Source organism: Neofelis nebulosa, chromosome 15 (genome assembly GCF_028018385.1).
Source record: "Neofelis nebulosa isolate mNeoNeb1 chromosome 15, mNeoNeb1.pri, whole genome shotgun sequence".
In the NCBI taxonomy this organism is placed as follows: domain Eukaryota; kingdom Metazoa; phylum Chordata; class Mammalia; order Carnivora; family Felidae; genus Neofelis; species Neofelis nebulosa.
The window spans coordinates 75,676,447-75,702,459 of record NC_080796.1 but is presented as its reverse complement, the minus strand read 5'-3'; the positions used below and the strand labels follow the sequence as shown (position 1 = coordinate 75,702,459).

General features: G+C 47.3%; 1 protein-coding gene and 1 pseudogene across 1 annotated transcript in view; one reads left to right on the top strand and one right to left on the bottom strand.

Moving 5' to 3' along the window:
• Positions 1-5,757: 5,757 nt before the first annotated feature.
• On the bottom strand, positions 5,758-5,984 carry LOC131496009 (small nuclear ribonucleoprotein G-like; annotated as a pseudogene).
• Positions 5,985-9,235: 3,251 nt separating this feature from the next.
• The window catches only part of INTS3 (integrator complex subunit 3), a 37,832-nt gene continuing 21,054 nt past the window's right edge, over positions 9,236-26,013 (top strand). Inside the window, exons 1-5 of the mRNA XM_058702305.1 lie at positions 9,236-9,379; positions 17,668-17,751; positions 19,138-19,221; positions 24,339-24,452; positions 24,647-24,731. Coding sequence (XP_058558288.1) covers positions 9,236-9,379; positions 17,668-17,751; positions 19,138-19,221; positions 24,339-24,452; positions 24,647-24,731 — 511 coding nt within the window. The remainder of the gene's footprint in view (positions 9,380-17,667; positions 17,752-19,137; positions 19,222-24,338; positions 24,453-24,646; positions 24,732-26,013) is intronic.

Here is a 26,013-nt window from a genome sequence, read left to right as displayed (position 1 = left end):
CTATTTGTTTATTTTTAGTAACATCTACCCCCAACATGGGGCTAGAACTCATCACCCTGGGATCAAGGCTCCCAGGCTCTTCCCACTGAGCCAGCCAGGTGCCCAAGGGTGTTGGAATTTCGACTGGGACTGCATTAAATCTGTGGACTGCTCACTTTTCATTTTACTGGAATCTTAACTATATTAAGTCTTCCTGTCCATGAACATGGATGTCTTTCCTTTGTTCAGGTCCTCTTTAATTTCATTCAGCAGTAAGTTGTAGTTTTCAGTGTATAGGTCTTCACCTCATTTACATTTATTCCTAGGTGTTTTATTCTTTTAGATGATATTATAAATGGAATCACCTTTTTTTCTCATTCTAATTCCACAGCTACTTTTTTTTTTTAATGTTTATTCATTTTTGAAAGAGAGAGAAACAGAGCATGAGTGGGGGAAGAGTAGAGAGAGAGGGAGACACAGAATCTAAAGCAGGCTCTAGGCTCTGAGCTGTCAGCACAGAGCCTGACACAGGACTCGAACCCACAAACTGAGAGCACTGGTTGATTCTAAAAGGGTGTAACTTAGGAACAGTCAGATGGAAGAGTTACATAGGGCTAGGCATGGGGAAAGGGCATGCAGCTTTTCAGACCGGCCACTCTCCCAAATCTCCACATGTGCACCAACCCAGAAATTCCAGAATTGCCTTCCTAGTCTCCTTTTCATATTGTTCATTGCTGGTGTACAGAAACATAGCAGGGTTTTGTGTTGATCTTGTACCCTACAACTTTGTTGAATTAGCTTACTAGCTCTAGGAGTTTTCTTATAGATTCTTTGGGGTTTTCTGTATATAGGATCATGTCACCCACCTATGAATAAAGTTAATGTTACTTCTTTTCGAATTTGGATGCCTTTTATTTCACTTTCTTTTCTTTTTTTTTTTTTTTTTAATTTTTTTTTTCAACGTTTTTTATTTATTTTTGGGACAGAGAGAGACAGAGCATGAACAGGGGAGGGGCAGAGAGAGAGGGAGACACAGAATCAGAAACAGGCTCCAGGCTCCGAGCCATCGGCCCAGAGCCCGACGCGGGGCTCGAACTCACGGACCGCGAGATCGTGACCTGGCTGAAGTCGGACGCTTAACCGACTGCGCCACCCAGGCGCCCCTCACTTTCTTTTCTAATTGCTCTAGAATTTCCACTATCTCATTGTAGTTTTAATTACCCTAATAATTGATAATGTTGGCAACCTTTTCATGTTTATTAACTATGTGGATGTCATCTTCTGTGAAATGCCACTTCAAGTCCTTTGTCCATTTTTTCAAACGAGTTCTTTTACGTATCTATATCTAACCTAGATACACATTTATTTTCTGACATATGCATTGTCCTTTGTCAGATATACGCATTACGAATATTTTCTCCTAGTCCATGGCTTGTTTTTTACTCTCAATGGTCTTTTAATGGATAATTCTTAATTTTAATGAAGTCAATTCTATCATTCCATTATGATTTTGTGTCTATTTAAGAAATCATTGCCCATAGGGGCACCTGGGTGGCTCAGTCGGTTAAGCGTCCGATTTTGGCTCAGGTCATGATCTCCCGGTTTGTGACTTCGAGCCCCGCGTAGGGCTCTGCTGACAGCACAGAGCCTAGAGCCTGCTTTGGATTCTGTGTCTCCCTCTCTCTCTGCCCCTCCCCTACTCATGGTCTGTCTCTGTCTCTCAAAAATGAATAAATGTTTAAAAAAAAAGAAATCATTGCCCATCAACTTCACAAATTTTTAAAAACTAATTTCAGGGGGTGCCTGGGTGGCTCAGTTGGTTAAGCGTCCGACTCTTGGTTTTGGCTTGGGTCATGGTCTCATGGTTTGTGAGATCGAGAACTGAATTGGGCTCTGCACTGACAGTGCGGAGCCTGCTTGGGATTCTCTCTCTTCTTCTCTGTCCCTCCCTCACTCTCTCTCTCTCAAAATAAATAAATAAAATTTAAAATTTTTAAAAATTTAATTTCAGGAATTCATATTTATCCCTGTTTGCTTATTATTATTATTATTATTATTATTATTATTATTTTAGAGAAACAGTGAGGAAGAGGAGCAGAGGGGGAGAGAGAGAGAATCTTTTTTTTTTTTTTAACATTTATTTATTTTTGAGAGAGAGACAGAGCATGAACGGGGGAGGGTCAGAGAGAGAGGGAGACACAGAATCTGAAACAGGTTCCAGGTTCTGAGCAGTCAGCACAGAGCCCGACGCGGGGCTCGAACCCACGGACAGTGAGATCGTGACCTGAGCCGAAGTCGGACGCTTAACCGACTTAGCCACCCAGGCGCCCCAAGAGAGAGAATCTTAAGCAGGCTCCATGCTCAGCACAGAGTCAACACAGGGCTGAATTCTAAGCCCTGGGATCATGACCTGAATGGAAATCAAGAGTCCAACACTCAACCAACTGAGCCCCCCCTGGCACCCCAGCTTTTTTTTTTTTTTAAGTAAACTCTTTCCCCAATGTGGGGTTCAAACTCAAGGACCCAAGATCAAGAGTTGCATATTCTAAGGGCTGAGCCAGCCAGGCACCCCATCCCTGTTTGCTTTAAATACTTTCTAGATAATGCCTAGACATAAAAATAAGCACATTTATCATTATTAAATATCTTATTGTTATATATGGTGAGGGACAATAAGGCAAGCTGAGGGCCAAGCACAAGCTAGCATTACCACCCCTCCCCCTCAACACCCTCTGTGGGACATGTGTGACATTCCTCAGGCTCTCCTGGCTGCCTGAGGACAAAGGAAAGAACAGAAAACAAATGGTTAAACTGATAGTCTCCACCAGTTTACAAATATCTTAGTAAATTACAAGAAAATGGTAATCTTATCAATAACCTAATCTCCAGAAACCTACAGACTCAGTTTCCGGGAGCCCCAACATCACCCTCCCTCCATAGTGATGGGGAGAACAAAGGCAGAAGGAAATGGCAGGTGAAATTGAATTTCCTTATAACCTGCAGTGCATTGACAGATACTTGAGGCAAGCAGAGTGTTTCTCCAGGAACCCCCTGCTGTCTTCATGTTAATGCTTTGCTAGGGGGAAAAGCAACCTTAGTTTGACAATAGCAAGGCCTCTAGTATTCTGTGAGCCTTTAGCACACGAACATCCCTTTGGAAACCTCCCTTTTGACTTTACCTCCTCCAAGTCCATGGTATATAACCAGCCATTCTTTATACCCCCGGAGCTGCTCTTCCTGCCTACCGCACCGCCCACCCCCGCCGCGTTAATGAAATCTTTCTTGGCCGTGGGCTCGGAACCCCACCACCATTCCAAAACCTCATCATATTTAGTTTATCCCTTTATCTCAGCAAGAACTTTTTCTTTTTTTTTTTTTTTAATTTTTTTCAACGTTTTTTATTTTTGGGACAGAGAGAGACAGAGCATGAACGGGGGAGGGGCAGAGAGAGAGGGAGACACAGAATCGGAAACAGGCTCCAGGCTCCGAGCCATCAGCCCAGAGCCTGATGCGGGGCTCGAACTCACGGACCGCGAGATCGTGACCTGGCTGAAGTCGGACGCTTAACCGACTGCGCCACCCAGGCGCCCCAGCAAGAACTTTTTCAATGTAACCTGTTAATCTAGTCCATTAGTCAGTAGTCTCAGTTTTATGATTTCTGTGATTTCACAAGCATGCCTTCCTGTCTTCACCCTAGTCCCTCCTCCCTTTTTTTAAGTAATCCCTACACCCAACATAGGGCTCAAACTCACAACCCACAGATCAAGAGTCTGATGCTCCTCTGACTTAGCCAGCCAGGCACCCTCACTCTAGTCCTTTCTTTAAGTCTTCATCCTGCCTGAGGTAGGGAAATTCCTCCATTGACACAACCCCAAACATGCTCAGGATCACGGGACAGGGGGTTGTTTCTTCACCGAAGGAGGAACTTTCTGCAGCCTTATGAGTCTTTTATTGTTTTTATGGATCTAAGGCTTAATTATTTGATTCTTATTAATGGTAAGTTTAGCCCCCCTCAACCCGCTCCCCCCCCCCCCACCAAAAAACAAAAAACAAACTGAGTATTTGTAGCATCAATTGCCTTCTAGGCAGAGTGGATTTTGACAGGTGGAAAGTCCTTTGTTCTGGAAATCAACTAGGTGGGGACAAGATCAGGGAAGAACTAAGAGTTCTTTACAGATGAGAAGATTTTTATGATGCCATTAAATAGAATGAAGTCGATCTCCATGTTTTTATTTGGAAAAATTGTCCAGAATATATTAATTTTTTAAAAAACTTTTTTTAATGTTTATTTTTGAGAGAGAGATAGAGTGCGAGTGGGGAAGGGGCAGAGAGAGAGAGGGAGACAGAATCTGAAGCAGGCTCCAGGCTCTGAGCTGTCAGCACAGAGCCTGACGAGAGGCTCAAACTCACAAACCATGAGATCATGACCTGAGATGAAGTCGGACGCTTAACCAACTGAGCTACCCAGTCAGGGTTTTTTTAAATTATATTAATAAAAATTAATATATTAATTTTTAAAAGCAAAAAGCAGGGACACCTGGGTGGCTCAGTCAATGAAGCCACCGGCCTAGGCTCAGGTCATGATCTCACGTTTCTGGGGTTTGAGCACCATGTTGGGCTCTGTGCTGACAGCTCAGAGCCTGGAGCCTGCTTGGGATTCTGTCTCCTGCTCTCGGCTCCTCCCCTGCTCTCTCTCAAATATAAAATAAAACATTAAAAAAAAAAAAAAAAAAAAAGCAAAAAAGCAAAGGGGCCCTGGCTGGCTCGGTCAGTAGAGCATGTGACTTTTTGTTTAAGTTAAAAAAAAAAAAAACTTTAAAACTCCAGCAGCACAGAGCCTGTTGTGGGGCTTGAACTCACAAACTGAACTCAGGAGCCGTAAAGATCATTGATAAGGTTTGGGGGTGATGTGGAATGGTTTGTGGGGTTTGGATCTGACGGCCAAGAAAGAATTGTTGAAGACGTCTCTGATGCAAAAAAGTGATTTTATTAAAGCACGGGAACAGGACCCGTGGGCAGAAAGAACGGCACTCTAAGTGTGTGGGGTGACCATTTTATGGAGTTGGGGGAGAGGGAGGGATAAAGTCAAAAGGGAGGTTTCCAAAGGGATGTTCATGTGCTAAAGGCTCACAGAATACTGGAGGCCTTGCTATTGTCAAACTAAGGTTGTTTTTCCCTCTAGGAAAGCATTAACATGAAGACAGTAGGGAGTTCCTGGACTTTAGGCCATTGATGGGATTGCCTTTTTCCTGTAATTTACTAAGACATTTGTAAACTGATGGAGACACGTCTGTGTGACTGTGATCTCTATCAGTTAGCCACTTGTTCCCTTTCCTTTCCTTTGTTCTGGGGCAGCTGGGAGTGCCTGAGGAACATCACACATATCCCACCGTGGGGGAGTGGGGAGGGGAGGGGGTAGGTGTGCTAGCTGTGCTTGGCCCTCAGCTTGCCTATGGTCCCTCATCAACCATGACCTGAGCCAAAATGAAGAGTCAGACACTCAACCAACTGAGCCACCCAGGCGCCCTAGATTTTAAGTCATCTCTCCATCCAACGTGGGCTTGAGTTTAGGACCCTGAGATCAAGAATTGTATATTCCACCAACTGAGCCAGCCAGGCGCCCCAAAATATGTATTTTTGACTATTACAAAAGTTTATTTAACAAAAAAGTTCAATATGAAAATGCACATGACTGATTTTTATATTGTAGTGAGACAGGTTCTATGGAGAGAGGGGACTTGTGGAAGCAGTTCATTTCTTCTGGTGAACACCCACTGTTTATACTTGTTCCAAGGCTTCTAACACAATGATACTATGTCCTCAAATTACCACCATTCCAGTATTGTTCTGTTGCCCCCTAGTTGGCATGTCCACACATTCATCTCTCACAAGATTCACAAAGAGATCAAACCCCTACAATATTCCTTGGACATGCTGCCACCAACTAATTTCAATAATTTATGGCCTATAAATGTTTTCAACTCCAGAGGGTGAGCTTTGCTCATGGTGACTACTCGGTGAGCTCAAAGATTCCAAAATACTTTTTAAGGAAGGTATTTTAATTTTTTTTATTTTTTAAAGATTCTGATTTTAAGTAATCTCTACACCCAACATATATGGCTGGAACTCAAAACCCAGAGATCAAGAGTCTCACACTCTTCTGACCAAGCCAGCCAGGCATCCCTATGTAAGGTGCTTTTATTTTTATTTATTTATTTATTTAGTAAGGTGCTTTTATTTTTATTTTATTTTTTTTAATTTTTTTTCAACGTTTTTTATTTATTTTTGGGACAGAGAGAGACAGAGCATGAACGGGGGAGGGGCAGAGAGAGAGGGAGACACAGAATCGGAAACAGGCTCCAGGCTCCGAGCCATCAGCCCAGAGCCCGACGCGGGGCTCGAACTCACGGACCGCGAGATCGTGACCTGGCTGAAGTCGGACGCTTAACCGACTGCGCCACCCAGGCACCCCAGTAAGGTGCTTTTAAAGAAGCACTACATTTACTTGGTGAGATCATGTCCTGAGCCAAAGTCGGTCACCCAACCGAGCCACCCAGGCACTCCATGAACGTGGTGTTTTAAAACTAACTTTTCTTTCTTCGCCTAATAAATCTCCACGTTTTCAGTTGTTGGGAAAATGAATGAAGTTTTACACCATAAGATGGCCAACTAAAACAGGCTCTGGTCTCTGGCTTAGAGACCCCTCTTCCCGGTTCTTCTTGCCCTGTTTGCTGAGTGCGAAAACCCACCACAGATGTGGAAGGTGACGACTGTAAATTACCCTTCCCCCTTCATTCAGGGCTCAGATCTTTGGAGAAACGGTCTCCTCTGAGTCCACCGGTGTTAACTAAATCTCCAATCCACCAAGATCTCCGAGTGCTGCCTGGTTTTTCCACCAGAGTTCCAGCCTGGTTCCGTAACACAGTGGCCCATAGTAACGTTATCATAATGACTTCTTCAGTGGCTAATGCAGTGCTTTGCACCTAGAAGGAATCCAAAGCATAGGCAAATAGAACAAGATTTCCCGAGCTGGAAGAGTATTCAGAGATAAGCCAGTCTGCTTCTTCTATATTTTACAGGTAGGATAATTTACAGAAAGTCAAAATAGCTTGCCCGAGGTCTTACAGTTAATGAATACAGTAAAGGAATCCACGAGAGCCAACTGAAGGGATGACCCACATCATTTCAATGCCAAGTGTATTTAGAGTTAAAATGTTAAGCCCTAACAAGTATGGAAATAAATAGGATCCCCTGCAGTGATAACTGATGAAGTTTTGGGGTGATGGTGGGGTACGGAGTCAAATGCCAAGAGAGAATTAAAGACATCTTTGGTGCGAAAAGGTAATTTTATTAAAGCACACAGGAACAGGACACGTGGGCAGGAAGAGCTGCACTGGGGTTGTAAGGAGTGACTGCTTATATACTGCTGATTTGGGGGAGGTTAAGTCAAATGGGAAGTTTCCAAAGAGACTTCCATATGCTAAAGACTCCCAGGACACTGGAGGCCTAGCTATTGTCAAGCTAAGGTTGTTTTCCCTCTAGCAAAGCATTAAAATTAAGACTGTAGGGAGTTCCTGGAGAAACTTTACTTTGCCTGCCTCAAGTAGTGGTCACTGAGCCTCAGGCTATGAGGAAATTTAATTCTGCCATTTCCTTCTGCCTATCTCCCACATCAGTAACATGTGCACAATGCTTTTCAGTTTAAAAAGTTGGGGCACCTGGGTGGCTCACTCAGTTAAGCCTTAGACTCTTGATCTCATCACAGGTCATCACCTCAGGGTCATGATGCTGAGCCCCGGAACGATGCTCTCAAAATAAAGACTTTTTAAAAAGTAATCTCCTCTCAAAGATAACCCTGTGTACACTGCAGAGAGCATGACCAGCAGAGTATGGGTTTTCCCGTGTGGATCGGGAAGGCACCCCTAAAGCGCTCTTGGGGAAACGGGAAAGGCTGCTGGGACGCAGGACGGAACCAGGAAGCACAGGTGCGCCCCCGGGGATCCAGACCACGCACGACTTCAGGACGGACACGAAGCCGATCCCGTCCGTCAGCCACGTTTGCGGAGCCAGTGCTGGACGACTAGTGCCGAACCCGCGCTTTTCCTGCAGTCTCTGGGGGACGACGGCACTCGTGAGCGCAGACGCTTGCGGCTTGTGCGATGCCAACTCAGCCGTGGGAGCTGGCCCCGCGCCCGCTGACAACGTTTGCTCTGACACTGCTTACGGGGTGAGCGCCCCGCTCCGTCTGCTCGCGCCCAGACCTCGGGTTTCGCAGACTCCGCGGGAACGGCGGCCAGGCCCCCGCACCCACCTACGCTCCAGAAGGAGGCTGGCTCCGCGCAAGCGCGTCAGGGCACGCCCGCCAGCGCACGCAGGCGCAGCTTCTCTTCCTGATCGCCTCGCCTCGCTCGCCCACCCACCTCCGGGAAGTCGTCTCGTCCGCCCCCCGCCCCCTCCACGAGCGAAACGTGGAATGCGATTGGCCGCTCTGGTTGTCCATCATGCCGGTCTCGTTGCCATTGGCAGCCGGACCGGCCGTCGTCGACCAGCTCCTGTGAGACCCTGCGCCACCGCGGAAGCCGCGATTGGCCGAGGCCTGGACCGCTGCCCCTCACTTCCGGCCTCCGCGATCCCTCCCCGCCGCCGCGCCGCCGCCGCAGCCGCCGCCGCCCTCAGCCTCCCCGCCCCCCGCCCTTCCACCATGGCCGCCTCTGTGTGGTGTGGGGTGAAGCTGGTCCTCCGTGTCCACCTATAGCGCGCACTGCCTCACCCTCACCCCTGGGGGCCGGATCCCAAGAAGCCTCGCTCCCCAACCCTTGGGGCACCAGCCAGGAAGGTTTCCTACCCCTACTTCAGGAGCAGGAGTCTGCTTTCCCCCACCTCCTGAGGCAGGAACTGAGGGTTTGCCCTGTTTCTCTTAGGGTCGGAAGTCAGAAAGGGCTCCCCTTCCACTTCAGGGGCGGAAGCCTCCCCTCCCTTTCCGTAGGTGCAGACCCCTACCCCGGCATACTCAGGAGCTGGCGGCCTTTCCCCAGCACTGCCACTGCAGAGACAGGATCTAGAGGGCCGTCCGCCTTCGCCTCCTCCACGGGAGCGGCCTTTGGCAGAGGAGGGCGGGGTGGACAGGACAGGGACCCTTCCCTCCCCTGCCCCGCTCCCCCCTCTTGCCCCCAGGTCCTGGCAACCCAGAGTTCCTCGTCTCTAGGACTTCCCACCCGTCCACCCCCTGGCCTCTTCCCGTCTCCTGGCAGCAGCCATGGAGATACCGAAGGGAAAGGGGGCAGCAGCAGCTGCTGCTTCGGGAGCAGCGGGAGGTGGAGGAGGAGCGGGAGCAGGAGCCCCAGGAGGGGGGAGGCTGCTACTTTCAACCAGTTTGGATGCCAAGGATGAGTTAGAGGAGGTAGGTGTGGGGGTGGGGAAGGGAGTTAAGAAATTGGGTTGAGGAGGGGTGCTGGAGCGGATGCGGGTCGGGGGGTCGGGGAGGAGGCCTTCAGGGCTTTTCTGAGGCAGCACAAACACTGCTCCAGACTTCCTGCTCCTGAAGGAAGGAGCGTGGGCCAACTTCCTGAACAGGTAGTCATAGCAACAGCAGTCACTAGGATGAAAGTGGGGGGGGGGTGTTGATGAGGGAGGGAAACACCGTCCTGATCTACCGAGTTTATTTTTGACATTCCTTTCCACGCACAGACCACAGCTAGTCTTAATGTTTACCCTGCTTTGGATTTAGGTCATATATTGGGTTGAGAAGTGTGTGTGTGTGTGTAGGTGTAGGTGTCTGGGGGGCTGATAGGAGTTTGCAGCAGGCTTTGGAGCCTCCTGTTAGGTAATGCTTCCGGTAGACACAGTCGGTTGACGGTGATGTTAACTGGGCATTTAGAATGAGCGAAGACCTAGGGACTAGTGAGTAACGTTTAGTTGGATACCGTCAACTGCAGCAGGGCAGTGAGGGGGTGAATGGGACTTGGGGGACTGTCCTTCAGAACCAGATTGGGGCGCCTGGCTGGCTCAGACAGTGGAGGATGAGGCTCTCGATCTCAGGGTTGTGAGTTGGAGCCCCACATTGGGTGTAGAGATGACTTAAAAATAAAATCTTAAAAAACATACATACATACATACATACATACAGAACAGGACTAGATAGGAACCACACAAGGGTGCTGAGAAAGGGGGTACGCTGAGGTGATGCTGTGGACCTGAATGGGGATTCTAGACTACCAGCTACTCCCCCCATCTCCCTTGTTCCTCTTGCCTTGTCCTGACAACCCAGGGTTAATCGTGTATCCCTTTGCACTGCTACTTGGGTAGAGACCTGCTTAGGAGTGTGAGACCCAGAACTGAGACATGATTGCCGAACTGTTTTGTTTGTAAGACCTAATACATTGAACCCAGTGGTTGTCCTGGGATAGGATGAGTGCATTAGCAGGGTCTGGCTCTTCCCTGGCCATTTCCCTGCTTCTAAGTTTGTCATTGCCTCACTGCCCTTTATCAGATACTAGAGGGTGGGCAGGCAGTTACGTGGAATTCATAGTTTAGATTTGAAAAACATGTTGGTTTAGGTACAAAATGGGAGATCATACACACAGAAGGTGGCTGGATATAACTTTGGGGGTTATCCACCTAGCCAGTGTCTGCACGCAGGCTGGTTTCCCATCATGCTTCTCCCCCATAATTCTGAGTGCTTTTAGATAAATCCAGCTTTTCTGCTGTTGCTTTTCTGAGCTAAGGTAGATATAATTAGGAACGTGAACAATGCTTCTAAAAATAATGTATTCTCAAAACCAAAATGACTTTAGGATTGTCTGGCGCTTTGAATTATCCACTTCTTTAGAAGGAGCCACTGTCATTGTCAAGGTATTTTTTGAGATGTCTGTTGTGGCACTGCGGCTCTAGAATTGTAGAAGGAAAATAGTTGACTGCCTTTGATCCCTCCACCAGTTTGGGTGGAGGGGAAAAGACCTCAAGGGCTGGATGAAAATCTGTTTATTCCCCACCCTGATTGCGAGAGGGCTCATCCTGCCTCTGCTAGTTTGTACTACAGGGTAGTATGGCATCCTGTTCTGAACAGTGGTGTGTTTGCTGCTAGACTCAGTGATGTGGCAGGAGGGGACCATAAAAGAGAGGAAGTATTTATTCATTTATTTGTGCTGTTTTGGACAGAGTGAACTTTCAGCTGTTTCCAGAGAGAAGAGGGAGGGAGGGTCTTTCTTCTTTTCCTCCTATCCTTTGTGCTGTAGATATTTCCCAGCACGCCTTGGCTCCCCCCTTTCCTTCTTGGCCTTTGCCCTTTGCATTTGAATTTTCCAGCAAGCCTTGCCACTGTTTTTAACCCACGTGTGTGGTTCTCACTGGACAAGAGTGTCTCTGAGGACAAGACTTCCTGGCTTTTTCCTCTGGGTCTCCCCATGGGTCTCTTCTGCACACAGAAGTTATCAAGACCTGGTGTTGATTGACAGGTCTCTGTTCGGTGTGGTTGTTTTCCATCACAGGCCCACCTGTCGCCCAGGAACACAGAGGTAGTTTCCTACCTATGCATGCCTCCCGTGTGCTGGGTCAGATAGGAATAAGACAGGATGAGGGAGACCCAAATCTGCCTGGAAGAGCTTATCCTCTAAAGGTGGAGATAGCGCACCCATAGGTGAAAAACAAAAATGACAGATCCCCTCAAAAACCTGGTGAAGGCAGGGAAGAGGCTGGGGTCCTTACAGCTGGATGTGATGAGGAACGGCCTCCAGCGTCCTGGAGTATGAGACACTGCCGAAGCGCATCCCAGTCAAGAGCCACGACTCCTCCCCGGGGACACTGTTGGCTCCTTTCTTCTCTTCGGCTCTGTCCCTCTCTTTGAAGGGGAAATTCTTGCCCATCCCATTTCAGTTTGGGGAATGAGATAAAGATAGTGCCAAAAATGGGAGGCGTGTAGAACATGAGGTTCCTGGTCATCCCTCACCAGGAAGGACCTTGTCTGCTTTGAGGTCAGGCTGGGAGCAGGGCTATAGGTCACAAGCCAGCACCCCCTCCTAGCCACAGACAGGCCTTAGGGTTAGGGGTAGGTGGAGGTGCATCCCCGCCAGGTGGTCTCCGAGGAACAGTTCATGACCCTGTCTGTGAAAACTCTCCAGGGAACTGGCTTTGAGTCATCTCTCGTGTTTTCTCCTAAGACCCTCATGTCACTCACAAGTGACTCTTGGCTGTAGAATACTTGGAACGCAGCTTACTCAGTAACTTTCCTAATGTGGGCCCTCGGGGATTTGGTAGGTTGGACCATATCTTCTTTTCCTAAAGGGAGTGGAATCTCGTCTTTCAGGGCCACAGACTTCCCGTAAGAGAGCAGTATCTAATATATACATTTTGACCAGACTATATGTTCACCTTTCTGAGGGAAGGGAAACTGGGAGGTTAGAGGGATCTCTCTGACTCCAGTCTCAAGCTTCAGGTGTACTGGCAGCTTGGAAGGCCTCCCCCTACTCCGCCCCCACTCCATCTATTGCTGCTGTCATGGAGAACATGGTCAGGTCGTCTTAGTACTAGAAAAATCATTTCAGATGCTCCTAGAGATGGTAACTACTTACTCAGCAATCTGAGGTGCTGTCACGGAGGGCTTACTCTGAACAGAGCCACTCTGCCAGCAATTGTTGGAAACTGCACGTATGATTCCGTCTTTACCAGGGGCCTCTGGGGGATTGTAGAGGACAGGGTGTTGCTACTTGGCAGTAGGCATTTGACTTCTGTGGCCCTCTTTGAGGGGGTGTGGTCCTTCTGTCACTCCCAATGATTTGTAGTTCATTCTCCCATCTCTGTTGCAAAAAGTAATTTCTGTAGTTTGGGAAGAGCAGGATCTTTTATATTTCTGTCCCTGGAAAGGACTGGGGCCCGCATTTCTTTCCTCATTGCTTTTATCCATGCATCCAAATTCTGGACTCTCCCACTTCCTACATCCTTAACTGGGCCTCCGTGTTCCAAGAGGCCACTTTTGTTTTTGACTGGGCAGTGACCCATAGAACTGACTCAAGCCTCTGAGTGGAGCTTAGAACATCAAGGAGGGGCCTAGAGAAACCTGGTTCTGTCCAAGGTCTCTGTGGTTACATCATAGCCAGAAACATAGCCAAGCCCCTAGGGCTGTGTATCCAGCTTTGCGTGAGGGTCTTGGTGCTGGGCCCGTCAGTCAGGCCTCCTCCCACCTCCCCTACCCTTTATTGGAAGGCACAAGTTTACAGAGAGTGGTTAGGAGAGGAACCTGTACAGCCTTGTTAGGGACTTATCCATGTCCTGTAGTAGGAGGGCTCAGTTTTCAGGAGTCTTTAAACACATGCCATTAGAAGAAGTAGCAGGAGATGGGGGCGTGGTCTGGTCTTCATAGATGGGGTTGTGTAGTTGCTGAGCTTTTTCACAAATGGAACAGGTGATAATTTAACTGAGGCTGCATGCTTGTCTTGTGTGATCCTCAGAACAACCTTGTGATACAGGGCTTTTTCTATTTTTCAGATCGAAAACCAGGGTTTAGAGAGGCTAAGGAACTCACCCAAGATTGGCTTAAGGCAGGCGGGTAGTGAGGGGGTTCTTCTATACCGTGCTTGTTAGTTTACCTGTTAGTTAGCTGCCGTTTGACTTCTCTTGCATCGCTGATGATTCAGCAGAATCTTCTTCCTTTGAGTAGGAAGTAATATCTGGAGCCTTAGGGTGCTGTGCTGCCCGTTCACCTGGGCTGGGTAAGCAGGGTTTAGCAGCTGGCGGAACGGATTCTCCAGCCATTGGTAACTATCTTACAGAGGGATATAATTTAAAAAGGGAAAATCCACCTGTTTCTCCTTCCTTCTCCTTATCATGCGGGAGCTGGACTGAGAAATAATGGATCTCACAGCTCAGTTTTCATGTGATCTCACGGCTCCTTTTCACAAGTACACAGGTGCTGTCTGCTAAGGCTGAGCGTGCTGATCTGACCTAATTTGGAGGCCGGTCAGACCTGATGGGCAGTGAAGTTGTCATACCTTCAGATATGAAGGACTTTAGGCCTGATTTAGGTTGAAGTGTTGTGGCTGTGGGAGCTCCTTGCCTTAACACAGTTCTCTGTGCCAACCTGTGTGCTCTACATGTCAGGGATGCATGTAGGCAAACTTAGGATGGTGGTCGAGGGAGATACATGATTACCTTTCGTTCCTACACCCCTTTCCGTTGTCCTTATTCATGGTTCCTAACAGTGCTTGCCACGCAGCCACTTGTCAGCAAGACACTTTGTAATGACTTCTAGGATCAGGAGAAGTAAATTGCCTGCCCTTGTCCATTTTGCCAGCATCACCATCATTGGGAATTGGTTTTCCTTAAATAGTTTTTGGGTTAGTCCTCAAGATAAAGGTTTTTGTTTTTTGTTTTTTTTTTTAATTTTTTTTATTTTTTAAATGTTTATTTAAATTTGAGAGAGACAACACGGCGTGTGTAGGGGAGGGGCTGAGAGAGCCAGAGACAGAATCTGAAGCAGGATCCAGGCTCTGAGCTGTCAGCACAGGGCTGGATGCGGGGCTCAAACTCATGAACCCTGAGATCATGACCAGAGCTGAAGTCGGACGCTTAACCGACTGAGCCACCCAGGTGCCCCAAGATACAGTTTTAAAAGACTCAGGAAGTAAGTTAGGTGGTGATAATGGAGAGGCTCACTGATTTAATATGAGATACGTTTATCAATATCTTCTCAGTATTTAGTATTAAATGCTTCTTCAGAACAGGAAGTAGTGACTAAGGTCTTAGAATGTTGAGCGCGTGCCATGTTAGAGTTGGCCTCTGAAACTAGAGTAGCTCTTGGGTGGACTTTGATGCAGCTGTCCCCACCTTTGTTTGACCAGAGCCTCAGGCACGAGCTTGGCCTTTTCTCCATTAGTCCTTTTCTTTCCTCACACTCATTTTTTAAAATTTGTTTTGGGGCGCCTGGGTGGCTCAGTCGGTTAAATGTCCGACTTCGGCTCAGGTCATGATCTCGTGGTCCATGAGTCTGAGCCCCACATCAAGCTCTGTGCTGACAGCTCAGAGCCTGGAGCCTGCTTTGGATTCTGTGTCTCCCTCTGTCTCTCTGCCTCTCTCCGGCTCATGGTTGTCTGTCTCTCTCAAAATTAAATAAATGTTAAAAAGATTAAAAATAATAATAGTAAAAATAAAATTTGTTTTTAACTTTTTGGGGGGACATTTCAAACCTTAAAAAGTAGAACAGTAGAATTCCCCTGGAGCCATCACTGCTTCCATACTTATCAGTCCCTGGTAATCTTGTTTTATCTCCCCCCCAATCTCTGGATTATTTTGACACAAATCCAAGATAAATAATTTCATCTGTAGATACTTCATATGTATGTCTGTGAGAGAAAGTTTTGGGTTTTTTTTTTTTTTTTTTTTTTAAGTATAGCCTCAGTGTCATACCTAAAAATATTAATAGTAATTTTTTTAACAATAAAATATTAATTGTTCAAATTGGTTGTCTCATAACTCCTTTTTATAATTAGTATGTTCAAGTCAGTACTCAGACAAGGACCACATGTTGCATTTGATTGATACACTCTATTTTTTAAATTATTTTAATTTTTAAGGGTATTTATTTTAAATTTTTTTTTCAACGTTTTTTATTTATTTTTGGGACAGAGAGAGACAGAGCATGAACGGGGGAGGGGCAGAGAGAGAGGGAGACACAGAATCGGAAACAGGCTCCAGGCTCTGAGCCATCAGCCCAGAGCCTGACGCGGGGCTCGAACTCACGGACCGCGAGATCGTGACCTGGCTGAAGTCGGACGCTTAACCGACTGCGCCACCCAGGCGCCCCTTAAGGGTATTTATTTTAAAATTTTTTAAGTTTATTTATTTTGAGAGAAACAGAGACAGCATGAGTAGGGGAGGGGCAGAGAGAGAGAGAGAAAGAGAGAGAGAATCCCAAGCAGACTCCACACTGTCAGCGCAGAGCCTGACGTGGGACTCGAACCCATGAACTGTGAGCTTGACCTGAGCTGAAATCAAGAGTTGGTCACTTAACCAACTGAACCACTCAGGTGCCCATTTCTTTAATTTTTTAAGTTTTTTTATTTTAAAATTTAAAGCTTAGAGAAATGTTATAATACATAGAATTCCCATATACTTTTCATCCAAATTATTCAACGATTATTAACATTTGTCTGTATACATATTATTGTTTAACCTTTTGACGGTAAGTTGCAGCCACGATACCACTCAGGGTTTAAACACTTCATTCTGTATTTCCTAAGAACAAAGATCTTCAGCTACATAACCACTGCTCTGTCGTCAAGATCAGAACATTTAGCATAGGTCTGTTACTGTCATAGAACATACTGCGGTATTCCCAGTTGTCCCAACAATGTCCATTATAGCAGTCCAGGACCACAAGTGGCATTTAGGTGCACTCTGTCTTTAATTCTTTAATCTGAGGCAGATTCTTAGTCTGTCTTTGTCTTTCACGACCTTAAACGCTTTTGACAGATCAGTTATTTTGTAGAATATCTCTCAAATTGGGTTGTCTGAAATTTCTTCATGATTAGATTGAGATAATGCATTTTGGGACAGAAAACTGTACAAGTGCTGTTCTAGCCTTTCAGTGCACCCTGTTGAGGCATGTGGTGTCGTCAGTTTGTCTCCTTACTGGGGATGTTGACTTTGATCACTTTGTTAAGGTGGTATATCCTCTAGAATTTCCTGTAGTTACTCTTTTCCCTTTGTAATTAAGTATTTTTGAACCCAAGTAAATAGTGTCTTGCATAATTTCACCTCTGGTTTTAGCACCCCTTGATGATATTTGCCTGACTCAGTCATTCCTAATGCATTTATCAGCTAGCATTGCACTGTCAAAGAGCTTTCCCTTTTCATCTAGTTGTTATGTGCATATCAGTGGATTCTTATTTTATTCAATGGGCTAGGATTTTTTTTTTTTTTAAGAGAGCGGGAGTGTAAGCAGGGGAGAGGGGCAGAGGGAGGGAGGGAGAGAGAGAAAGAGGGAGGGAGGGAGGGAGGGAGGGAGAAAGATCTCAAGCAGGCTCCATGCTCTGTGTGGAGCCTGATGTGGGACCCCATCTTAAGACTGCAAGATCAATACCTAAGCTGAAATCAAGAGTCGGACCCTCCACTGACTGAGCCACTCAGGCATCCCTATAATTTTTTCTTAATATTTATTTTTGAGAGAGAGAGAGAGCAGGAGAGGGGCAGAGGGAGAGGGAGACAGAAGATCCCAGCAGGCTCCCTGGTGTCAGCACAGAACCCGATGCAGGGCTTGAACCCACGAACTGCAAGATTATGACCTGAGTTGAAGTTGGATGCTCAACTGAGCCACCCAGGCGCCCCTGTTTTTTAAGTAAGCTCTATACCCAAGGTGGAGCTTGAACTCATGACCCTGAGAATCAAGAGTCGCATGCTGAGCTGACTGAGCCAGCCAGGTGCCTTTCAATGGGCTATGGTCTTAAATCTCTTTTAGTACATGGGTTTCTCCCTCCCTGCTTTTTTTTCCTTGCAGTTTCTATGTTAAAGAACCAGATTGCCGGTCATGGTTTCCACACTCTGGTTTGCTGATTATACCCCCGTGTGACTTTGCTTGTAAACTGGTAGTTAGAGCTAGAGGTATGATGAGGTTTAAGTTTCTTGAAAACTTTTTGGGGCCAGAAATACTTTGCAGGTGGTGGTATGACACACTCTGAACTTTTTCTCACCCCTTCGCAGAGGTTAGAAAGATGTATGAGCATTGTGACATCGATGACTGCTGGTGTCTCAGAGAGGGAGGCCAACGATGCCCTCAACGCCCACGTAAGTATATGCCCCCGCCCCACTTCCATTGCTCCGGGAGCTGTGAGACGTGATCCAGAAGATAAAGCACTTTGTGGCTGGGCATGAGGGACAGAACTGAATGTCTCAGCTCCCTGAACCAGGCTTCCCAGCTCCTCTCTCTTCTCTGTCTTACTGTGGGAATCTGTCTCTTGGAACTTAGGTGTCTTTAAATAGCTTTTAAAAATAACTCCTAGTTCTGTAGTGACTTTTTTGTCTTTGCAAATTATTCTCTCATATTTGATCCTTTACATTTCCTAATCTGTGAGGTTGAAAGGATTTTAAATAGTACATGTAAAGGTCTTAGAGTAATTCCTGGCACATAGTGAATGCTTAGTATTTCCTTTTTATTTATAGCAAAATATTTTTGTTATGGCTTCTCCTTAAAAATACCAGAGGTTCAGTGACCTGCCCAAGGCCTATTACTCCATGAATGACTTTGCAGCTTCCTCCTTTCCTACTGAAGGCTGTTAAGGTCTGGTAAAGGTGGTACAGTAGGATTTTTTTCCCATTTTATTTATTATTTTTTGAAAATTTTTATTTTACTTTATTAAAAAAATTTTTTTAATGTTTGTTTATTTTTGAGAGAGAGAGAGAGAGAGACAAAATGTGAGCAGGGGAGGGGCAAAGAGAGAAGGAGACATAGGATTCAAAGCAGGCTCCAGACTTTGAGCTGTCAGCACAGAGCCTGACGTGGGGCTCAAACTTATGAACCGTGAAATCATGACCTAAGCTGAAACTGGATGCTCAGCCAACTGAGCCACCCAGGCACCCTGAAAATTTTTATTTTATTATTTATTTATTTATTTTAATTTTTTTTAATGGTTATATTTATTTTTGAGACAGAGAGAGACAGAGCATGAGCAGGAGAGGGGCAGAGAGAGAGGGAGACACAGAATCTAAAGCACGCTCCAGGCTCCGAGCTGTCAGCACAGCCTGATGGGGGCTCAAACTCAACAGACCACGAGACCATGACCCGAGCCCAAGTTGGACGCTCAACTGACTGAGCCACCCAGGCGCCCCTGCAAGATTTTATTTTTAAGTAATCTCTGCACCCAGTGTGGAGCTTGAACCCACAATTCCAAGATCAAGAGCTGTGTACTCCATTGACTGAGCCAGCCAGGTGCCCCTTTTTCCCATTTTAAATGCTGGCCTGTATTAAGCCTCGGAGAAGGCAATAAGGGTCTGTCCTTTCCTTCCACCTCTCTCCTGAAACACATGCTTTATCACTTTTAGGAGAAGGAAATCATCAGGTAGAAGAGTTGATGATTCTCCTTTGCAGATTATCCAAGTTTTCTGGGAGAAGCTGTATTCAAGAACTTTTCTCCTGTGAGTGACAACTAGTTATTTTCCTTCCTCATGTCCCAGGTGTGCAAAGGCCCCCCCCAGCATGAGGAAATCTGCCTGGGCCTCTTCACCCTTGTCCTCACCGAACCCGCCCAAGCTCAGAAGGTAAGACTCCCTGCTCTGAACTCACAAACTCTCCTCAGGTAGAATCTGGGGATATGGTGGAACTTATGGTTAGCTGACATAGTGCCAGTCCTGTTGGCCAGAGCTGAATCACCTTGTTCTCCAGATATGCATACAGCTCCTGTTTTACTCTCAGTGAATTAGTCATTCTCTGACTCCGATCCTTTCTCTATGTCTTGATTTTCAAGCTGAAGGGCAAGAAAAGGCATTTGTGACGATGGAAAAGCATTTGAAGAGTTGTATGTTGTAGAGTGATGGTCAAGGTTATGAGAGTCGGGACTTAGTCCAGAGAAGAGAAGCGAGCAAGTGCAGTCAGGTCCATTGAGAGTTTTTACCCAGCACTTTGCAGGGTCTGTCACTGGAAAGTGAACAGAAAGGCTTAACACTGCCATCAGTAGGATCTAACAGCTTGATGCTGACAGTTGGTGCAACAATAGCATAGTGGCCAAGAGAACCCTGGAGCCCACTGGGGCCAGACTTCCTTACGAGTACTGTGTGAAAACTAGTCTGGGGTCTTCACAGAAGAGTCTCCTTTAGGTGAAATGGATTAAGTGGGATCCTTCTTTGGGGTCAGGGATTAGGCAGGGTGATCTCTTCGGATTCCATTCTTTCATTTAAAAAAGTAGCAAGGGGCGCCTGGGTGGCTCGGTTGGTTGGGCGTCCAACTTCAGCTCAGGTCATGATCTCACAGTCCGTGGGTTCAAGCCCTGTGTCAGGTTTTGTGCTGACAGCTCGGAGCCTAGAGTCTGCTTCGGATTCTGTGAGCCTGCTTCGGATTCTCTCTGCCCCTCCCTTGCTTGCGCTCTGTCTCTCTCACTCTGAAAAGTGAATAAATGTTAAAAACAATTTTTTTTTTTTTTTTTTTAAATTAAAAAAGCGACAAAATTCTGTCTTTTGCCTCTACAGAATTCCCCTTTGCAGCAGTTCTGTGTCCTTTGAGTCTTGGGACCGTGGTTTAGAAGGGTATGTCTGGTGTCTAGCAGTGACTCTATGATACTAAGAGAAGAGGAGCTTGGAGTGGGGACACTCAGTATTCTTACTGGCCTTTCCTTGAACATGGGGAAACACATGCTCTGTGCCCGGCGCTCTGTTGGGCTCTATCCAGACAGGATCTCATTTAATCTTCTCAAAAGCCATATGAGGTTGGTGGCTCTGTCCCTTCTTTCCAAACCACTCCCAGATTACCTATAAGGTAATTAGAGGACAGAGACATTGTCATTTGTTCAAGGAGTACCAAAGAAAATCCTCATCAGGGACAAGGACAGGGTGCCAACAGCCCTCTGGCGTAGCGGCTTGAATTAACCTCAGGGGAAGGACCTGTGAGCACGGCACCCTGATGTGTTCGTACTCCACCGATGCCACCTGGAGTCACATCCAGGGTGTGTGTAACGTGGAAGAACAGTGTGTACTCACAGGTCCTTGGCGTCCCAGGCCACTTCTGAGCTGGAACCTTGTTGAATTAAATTGGCATTTCATTTTCATACTGGATTTATCATCAAGACCCTTGAAGACAAATGAATGTCTCCAATTTAGTGGTTATAAACAGTAACGTGACCCGGTCTAGCTGCTCAATTTTAAAGAAATTGTTGGCAGAGACGGGGGTGAAGCGGTTGGGGTTAAGGTTTTGTTTTCTCTTATGTGGGCTTTTATAAATACAGTTAAAGCCTTGTGCAGTCACCTCAGTGCAAATTTGTCCAGTCTGCTGGGTTTTTTTGTTGGTTTCAGGTGGGATTGGAATCAGCTAGGGTAGATGAGTAAACCTCAGTGAAGGGGGCAGGGTGTGCGTGGTATTTTCAGCTCTTTGCCTAGCCTGACAGTGAAAGGCCATAGGCCTCTGCATCATAAATGCTCATTATGGCTGTCTAGCCATGGCAAAGGGCTAGAGCACTTTGTCTTCTTTCTGCCCTGGGACAGCCTCATGAGGGTGGCCCAGATCCTTCCTGCCTTGGGTCTCAAGCTGTTTGACAGCTGCACCAGGATGGTGTTCACGTGCTAGCCGTTTCCAAGTAAATCCCCTCTTTGGAACATCCTAGGCTGACAGGCCACTGGGTCAAGGCTCTTCAGACAGAGTAGGTGGAATCAGGGGGGTCAGAAGACATGGTTTTAGGGAAATGAGGAGCTAGCAGGTAGTGACTCATTGAGAGACCTTGAACCAGGTCAGAGCATGGGAAGAATGTGTGGCATGTTTCTGAGGTGCTTTGGTCCTCTCCCTAAAAGGGTGATTATCTTGTGAAATCCTTCTGTCCTGAGGAGGTTTCAAGTCGGAGTTACTGGTGAGGACGGACTCTGATGCGTTGTTTTAGGCATCAGCGTAAAAGAAGGGGTGTGTTTTCTAAGGGTTTGCTTGCGGTTAATTCTGTCTCTGGACCAGAAACCTCGGGATAGGGTGGAGATTTGGCTCCTGGATCTTCACAGGCCGAGAGATGGGAGGCAGGGGTGGTGGAGAGGTTGGTAGTAGACACTGAGTCTTGAGCACATTAGACATCTGCTCTGGGAAAGCAGGAGCTGAATGAAGAGCCTCAGTCATTGCTGGCAGGTTGCAGGCCGGTGCAGACGTCAGGGCCAGCCCTCTGGGGCTCCTTAGTGGGCGCGGCAAGGGCGGGTTGAGCAGGTAAACAAGAACTCTCGGTCAAGGACAGAGCAGGCTGGCTTTGGGTGCAGAGTGGAGTATGTGTGGGGTGGGTCTTATTCCACTTGTACCTTAGCTTTCATCTGCCCTCTCGGCAGCCCTTATGTTTATAGTTTTTGAGTGTATCTGTTTCCTCTTTGATGTCTGAACGGAACAGCTGGGAGCAGGCCTGGCTCAGGGTTTGGGGGGTGTAGGAGGCTGAGTAGGCAGGCACCAGCAGTTAGGAGGTGAAGGTGATAGGGGAGGGTGTGGCAGTTTCTCTTCCTCAGAGTCAAGGACCCGGGCCTTGGTAGTTCTCGGTTAAGAAGGTGGGTTGGAGGCTGCCTGGGCCCAGCCTGGAGGGTCTGGGGCACAAGTGCTGCCTCCGTGCCATCCTGTCACCTTTCCTTTCTTCTGAGACTCTCTGCTTCTCTTCTCTGGTCCCCACTGAGTTTTGTTTTGGGTTTTTTTCCCCCGTCTACTTCTCTTCCAAGCCAGTCAGAAAACTGGCACAGGGGTCGGTGAGGCAACTGACAGCATCCGGAAGGGGTGCCCTGCTGCTCAGCTGCATGTGTTAGCAACAGTGTGGTTGGTAAGGCCCCACATGGCACATGGGATCAGGCAGACAGGATCTTCTGTCTTCATCTGTCCCTGTGTCTCCTGAGAAACTTGTCCTCCTTCCCTGTCCCGGGTCTCTTCTGCACTTCCGCTCTTTATGGAACAGACAGGGCTCCTCTCTGGTGACCCTGGTCTCTGTCTGTCCTGACATGGATCTTCCTCTGCCTTTGTCTCCCTCCTCCTCTGTGCCCAGCCTGTAAGTCACACCTCCAGGGCAGGGAGGCTCCAGGGCAGAAGCACCGTTTACCAACCACCACATTGACAGTAGCTCACTGGGTTCCCTTATCCATTAATTAATTATGCCCTGGCTTGCTTGTACTTCTTGTTTTTTTACTGCTAGCGTTTATTTTTGAGAGAGAGTACGTACGTGCATGCACACACATGTGCATGGGGCAGGGGCAGAGACTGAGGGAGATGCAGAGCCCAAAATGGGGCTCCATCCCAAGAACCACGAGCTCATGACCTGAACCAAAATCAAGAGTCGGACGCTTAACCGGCTGAGCCACCCAGGCGCCCTCCCTTTTGCTTGTACTTTTTGATCTCAGATGGAGTCAGAGGATAATTAAATTCTCCTTTGGGAATGAAAAGGGTATGAAAAGTTGTGGCACAGGAGGGATCTTGAAGCGTTGGTGTTTTTATCAGATCAGTCGTTTGACTTACGGGCCGTAGAGGCCGGAGGAAGTAACAGTAGCTAAGGGCTCAGGAGTCCCTCCTATATCAAGGCCGGAGCGCAGGAGGAGCACTTCCCTTCCGGACACTGAGGGTGAAAGAGCTTAGGGATGTGGTTGTCTCACAGCCACCTTAGGTCCTCACCTCCCTCCCCAGTAGCCTCTTCTCGCAGCTATTTCTAGCACTGGCAGAGAGGTGTGACAAGCATGGAATCTAGAACGAGACTGCCTGGACTTGGATTCTGGCTCTTCTTCTGTCTCTTCAGTGACCTGGGGCAAGTTACTTTACTCCCTTGTACCTGTTTCTTTCTTCATCCGTAAGAACAGAGCTGGTAGCACCTATTTCAGAGGGTTGTTACGGGATTCAAATGCAACCATATGTGTAATGTGGAGCACAGTGTCAGTGCATGTTAGCTTAGCATATTTGCTATCGTTGTTGATGCCACTGGCTTTCCGAGGTAGGAGGTATGTTTCCAAGGTGCCCTTTGTGCTGAGACCCTGACAGCCTGGAGCTCAGTGGGTAGTGAGGCCTCCTGAGGCCTTCCTCTGGGAGTCTGCTCTCTCTAGAGAGAGGTGAGAACGCTCTCAGGAAGGGGAGCAGGAGCATTCAAAGATTGGCGTACTCTGCCTCACCTCTCCCAGGGCTGGGTGCACCTAAGGACCCCTCCTTTTTCAGTCTTGGCAGAGCAAAGGGCAGTCCAGAGAAAAGAAGAATGATGTTTAATTAAAGAAGTTCAGTTTGGTCCTGCCCTTTCTTTCTGGGGCCTTGGTCCCTGGATGCTTTACCCTAATGCTCCTAGCCCTTTGCTTCATCTGGCTGAGTCAATACAGGTCTAAAAACCTCTTTGAGATCCTTTCTGGTCTGTTCAACCAAACCCATCCTGCAGTGACCTTTCACTGGCAGATGAAAAGCAGACGGCCTCCACCTGGTTTTGCTCAGCTTGTGGCATGGAACAGGGTGACAGTTTCTAAGAAGAGACATGGGGGGTCAAGGAGCCTTTCCTAGGAGGCTTTTCTGCCTTCTCGGAGAGTAGTTGCATTCCTTTTCCCACCGTGTGTGACAGGGCCAGGGTGGGGTTGGGGTGGAGGAGCCCTGTGGAAGGGCAGCATCCACAGGGGCCACTTGAATCCCATGAGTGGTATTTAAGGTGGGGGGGGGAGCCTGTCCTCAGCCTGCCGGCTGCTCACGACCTTGCTTCTCACAGTGTTACCGGGACTTGGCTCTGGTGAGTCGCGACGGCATGAATATTGTCCTGAACAAGATCAACCAGATACTTATGGAGAAGTACCTGAAGCTTCAGGATACCTGCCGTACTCAGGTAAGGCCGGGAAGGAAAGAGAGATCCAGCTCAAAGACATGCTAGAGTTTGGATCCCCTCTTAAAGAGAAGGGACAGAGGAATCAGGGATAACATGCCCTGCCTTCGTACACCTAAACTGTAACGTGGTTGGATTCACCCTTTCCTCAAATTTGCAGGCCCTTCTCTTCATCCGTCTTCTCCTCTCCCTTTTAGTTGGTGTGGTTGGTGCGGGAACTAGTGAAGAGTGCGGTTCTGGGAGCTGACGGTGTGTGCATGACGTTCATGAAGCAGATTGCTGGTGAGTTGATGGCAAGGGTGGAAAGGAGAGAGAGGAGCCCAGAGGCTAGGTGCAGGCTGTGGAGGACAGTGAAGGGCCTTGGGGTTTCAGTTCCTAGGTTGCCTGGACTGTTTTCTCCTGAGACAGGCCTCTTCCGGCCACACAATGATGCAGAAAGCAATGGAAAAATCACAGGGCGGGGGTGTCTCTTGAAGCAATACGTCTTGCCTTGCCTTGTTTTCCTTCCTGCCAAACTCAGGGCATGATGTAGAATAGTTGGCCTGATCTGGCCAGTCCTTACTCTGGGGTTTCATGGCATGTTGGATCAGGAAGGATCTGGAAGGAATGGGAAGAGAGGGGAGGGCAGATGATTTGTTCCCGTGACATTGTATGCTTTCAGAAACCCAGGTATCTTCCTTGGTTCCACCTCCACATTCCAAACTCTTGCTTCCAAATATTTATGACATCTGATGGGACCAGTTTGAGGAAAGAACTATGTCACTGGAGAGACCCTGACATTTAGGTTTTATTATCTCATTGGCAGCAGTGACATCAGTCCGAGTCACTGAATATCCAAGAGGCCTGTCCATGCTGCCTCTTCTCCCCAAATCACATGCGTTTGTTTAAAAATGACCCTGCTTTGCTATCTCCTCATTCCCATTGGTTCCTTGCTTCCTCTTTAAGATTGTCTGTAACCCTGGTGCTCCTGTTTTGATGTGCATAAACCTTACCCTGTGTGATATGTGACTATGTGGACACTGACTTTTTTTTTCTTTTTTTTTTTAAATGTTTATTTTTGAGAGAGACAGAGCACAAGCAAGGGAGGGTCCAGAGAGAGAGCATGAGCCAGGGAAGGGCAGAGACAGAGGGAGACGCAGAATCTGAAGCAGGCTCCAGGCTCTGAGCTCTCAGCACAGAGCCTGACGCAGGACTCGAACCCACAAACTGAGAGATCACGACCCGAGCTGAAGTCAGACACTCAACTGACTGAGCCACCCAGGCACCCCTTGTATACTTTTAAATGGGTGAATTTTACAGTATGTGAATTGTACTTAATTACAAAAAAAAAAAATTTAAAGTATGGAAAATTATGTCTGTAATTTACTTTTAAATAGTTCAAGAAAAAGAGTACTTTTCTTGCAAATTTTCTGTAAATTTTTTTAAAAGTTTATTTACTGATTTCGAGAGAGAGCGCACACACATGCGCACAAATAGAGGAGGAGCAGAGAGAGAGGGAGACAGAATCCGAAACAGGCTCCAGGCTCCAAGCTGTCAGCACAGAACCCGACGCAGGGTTTGAACC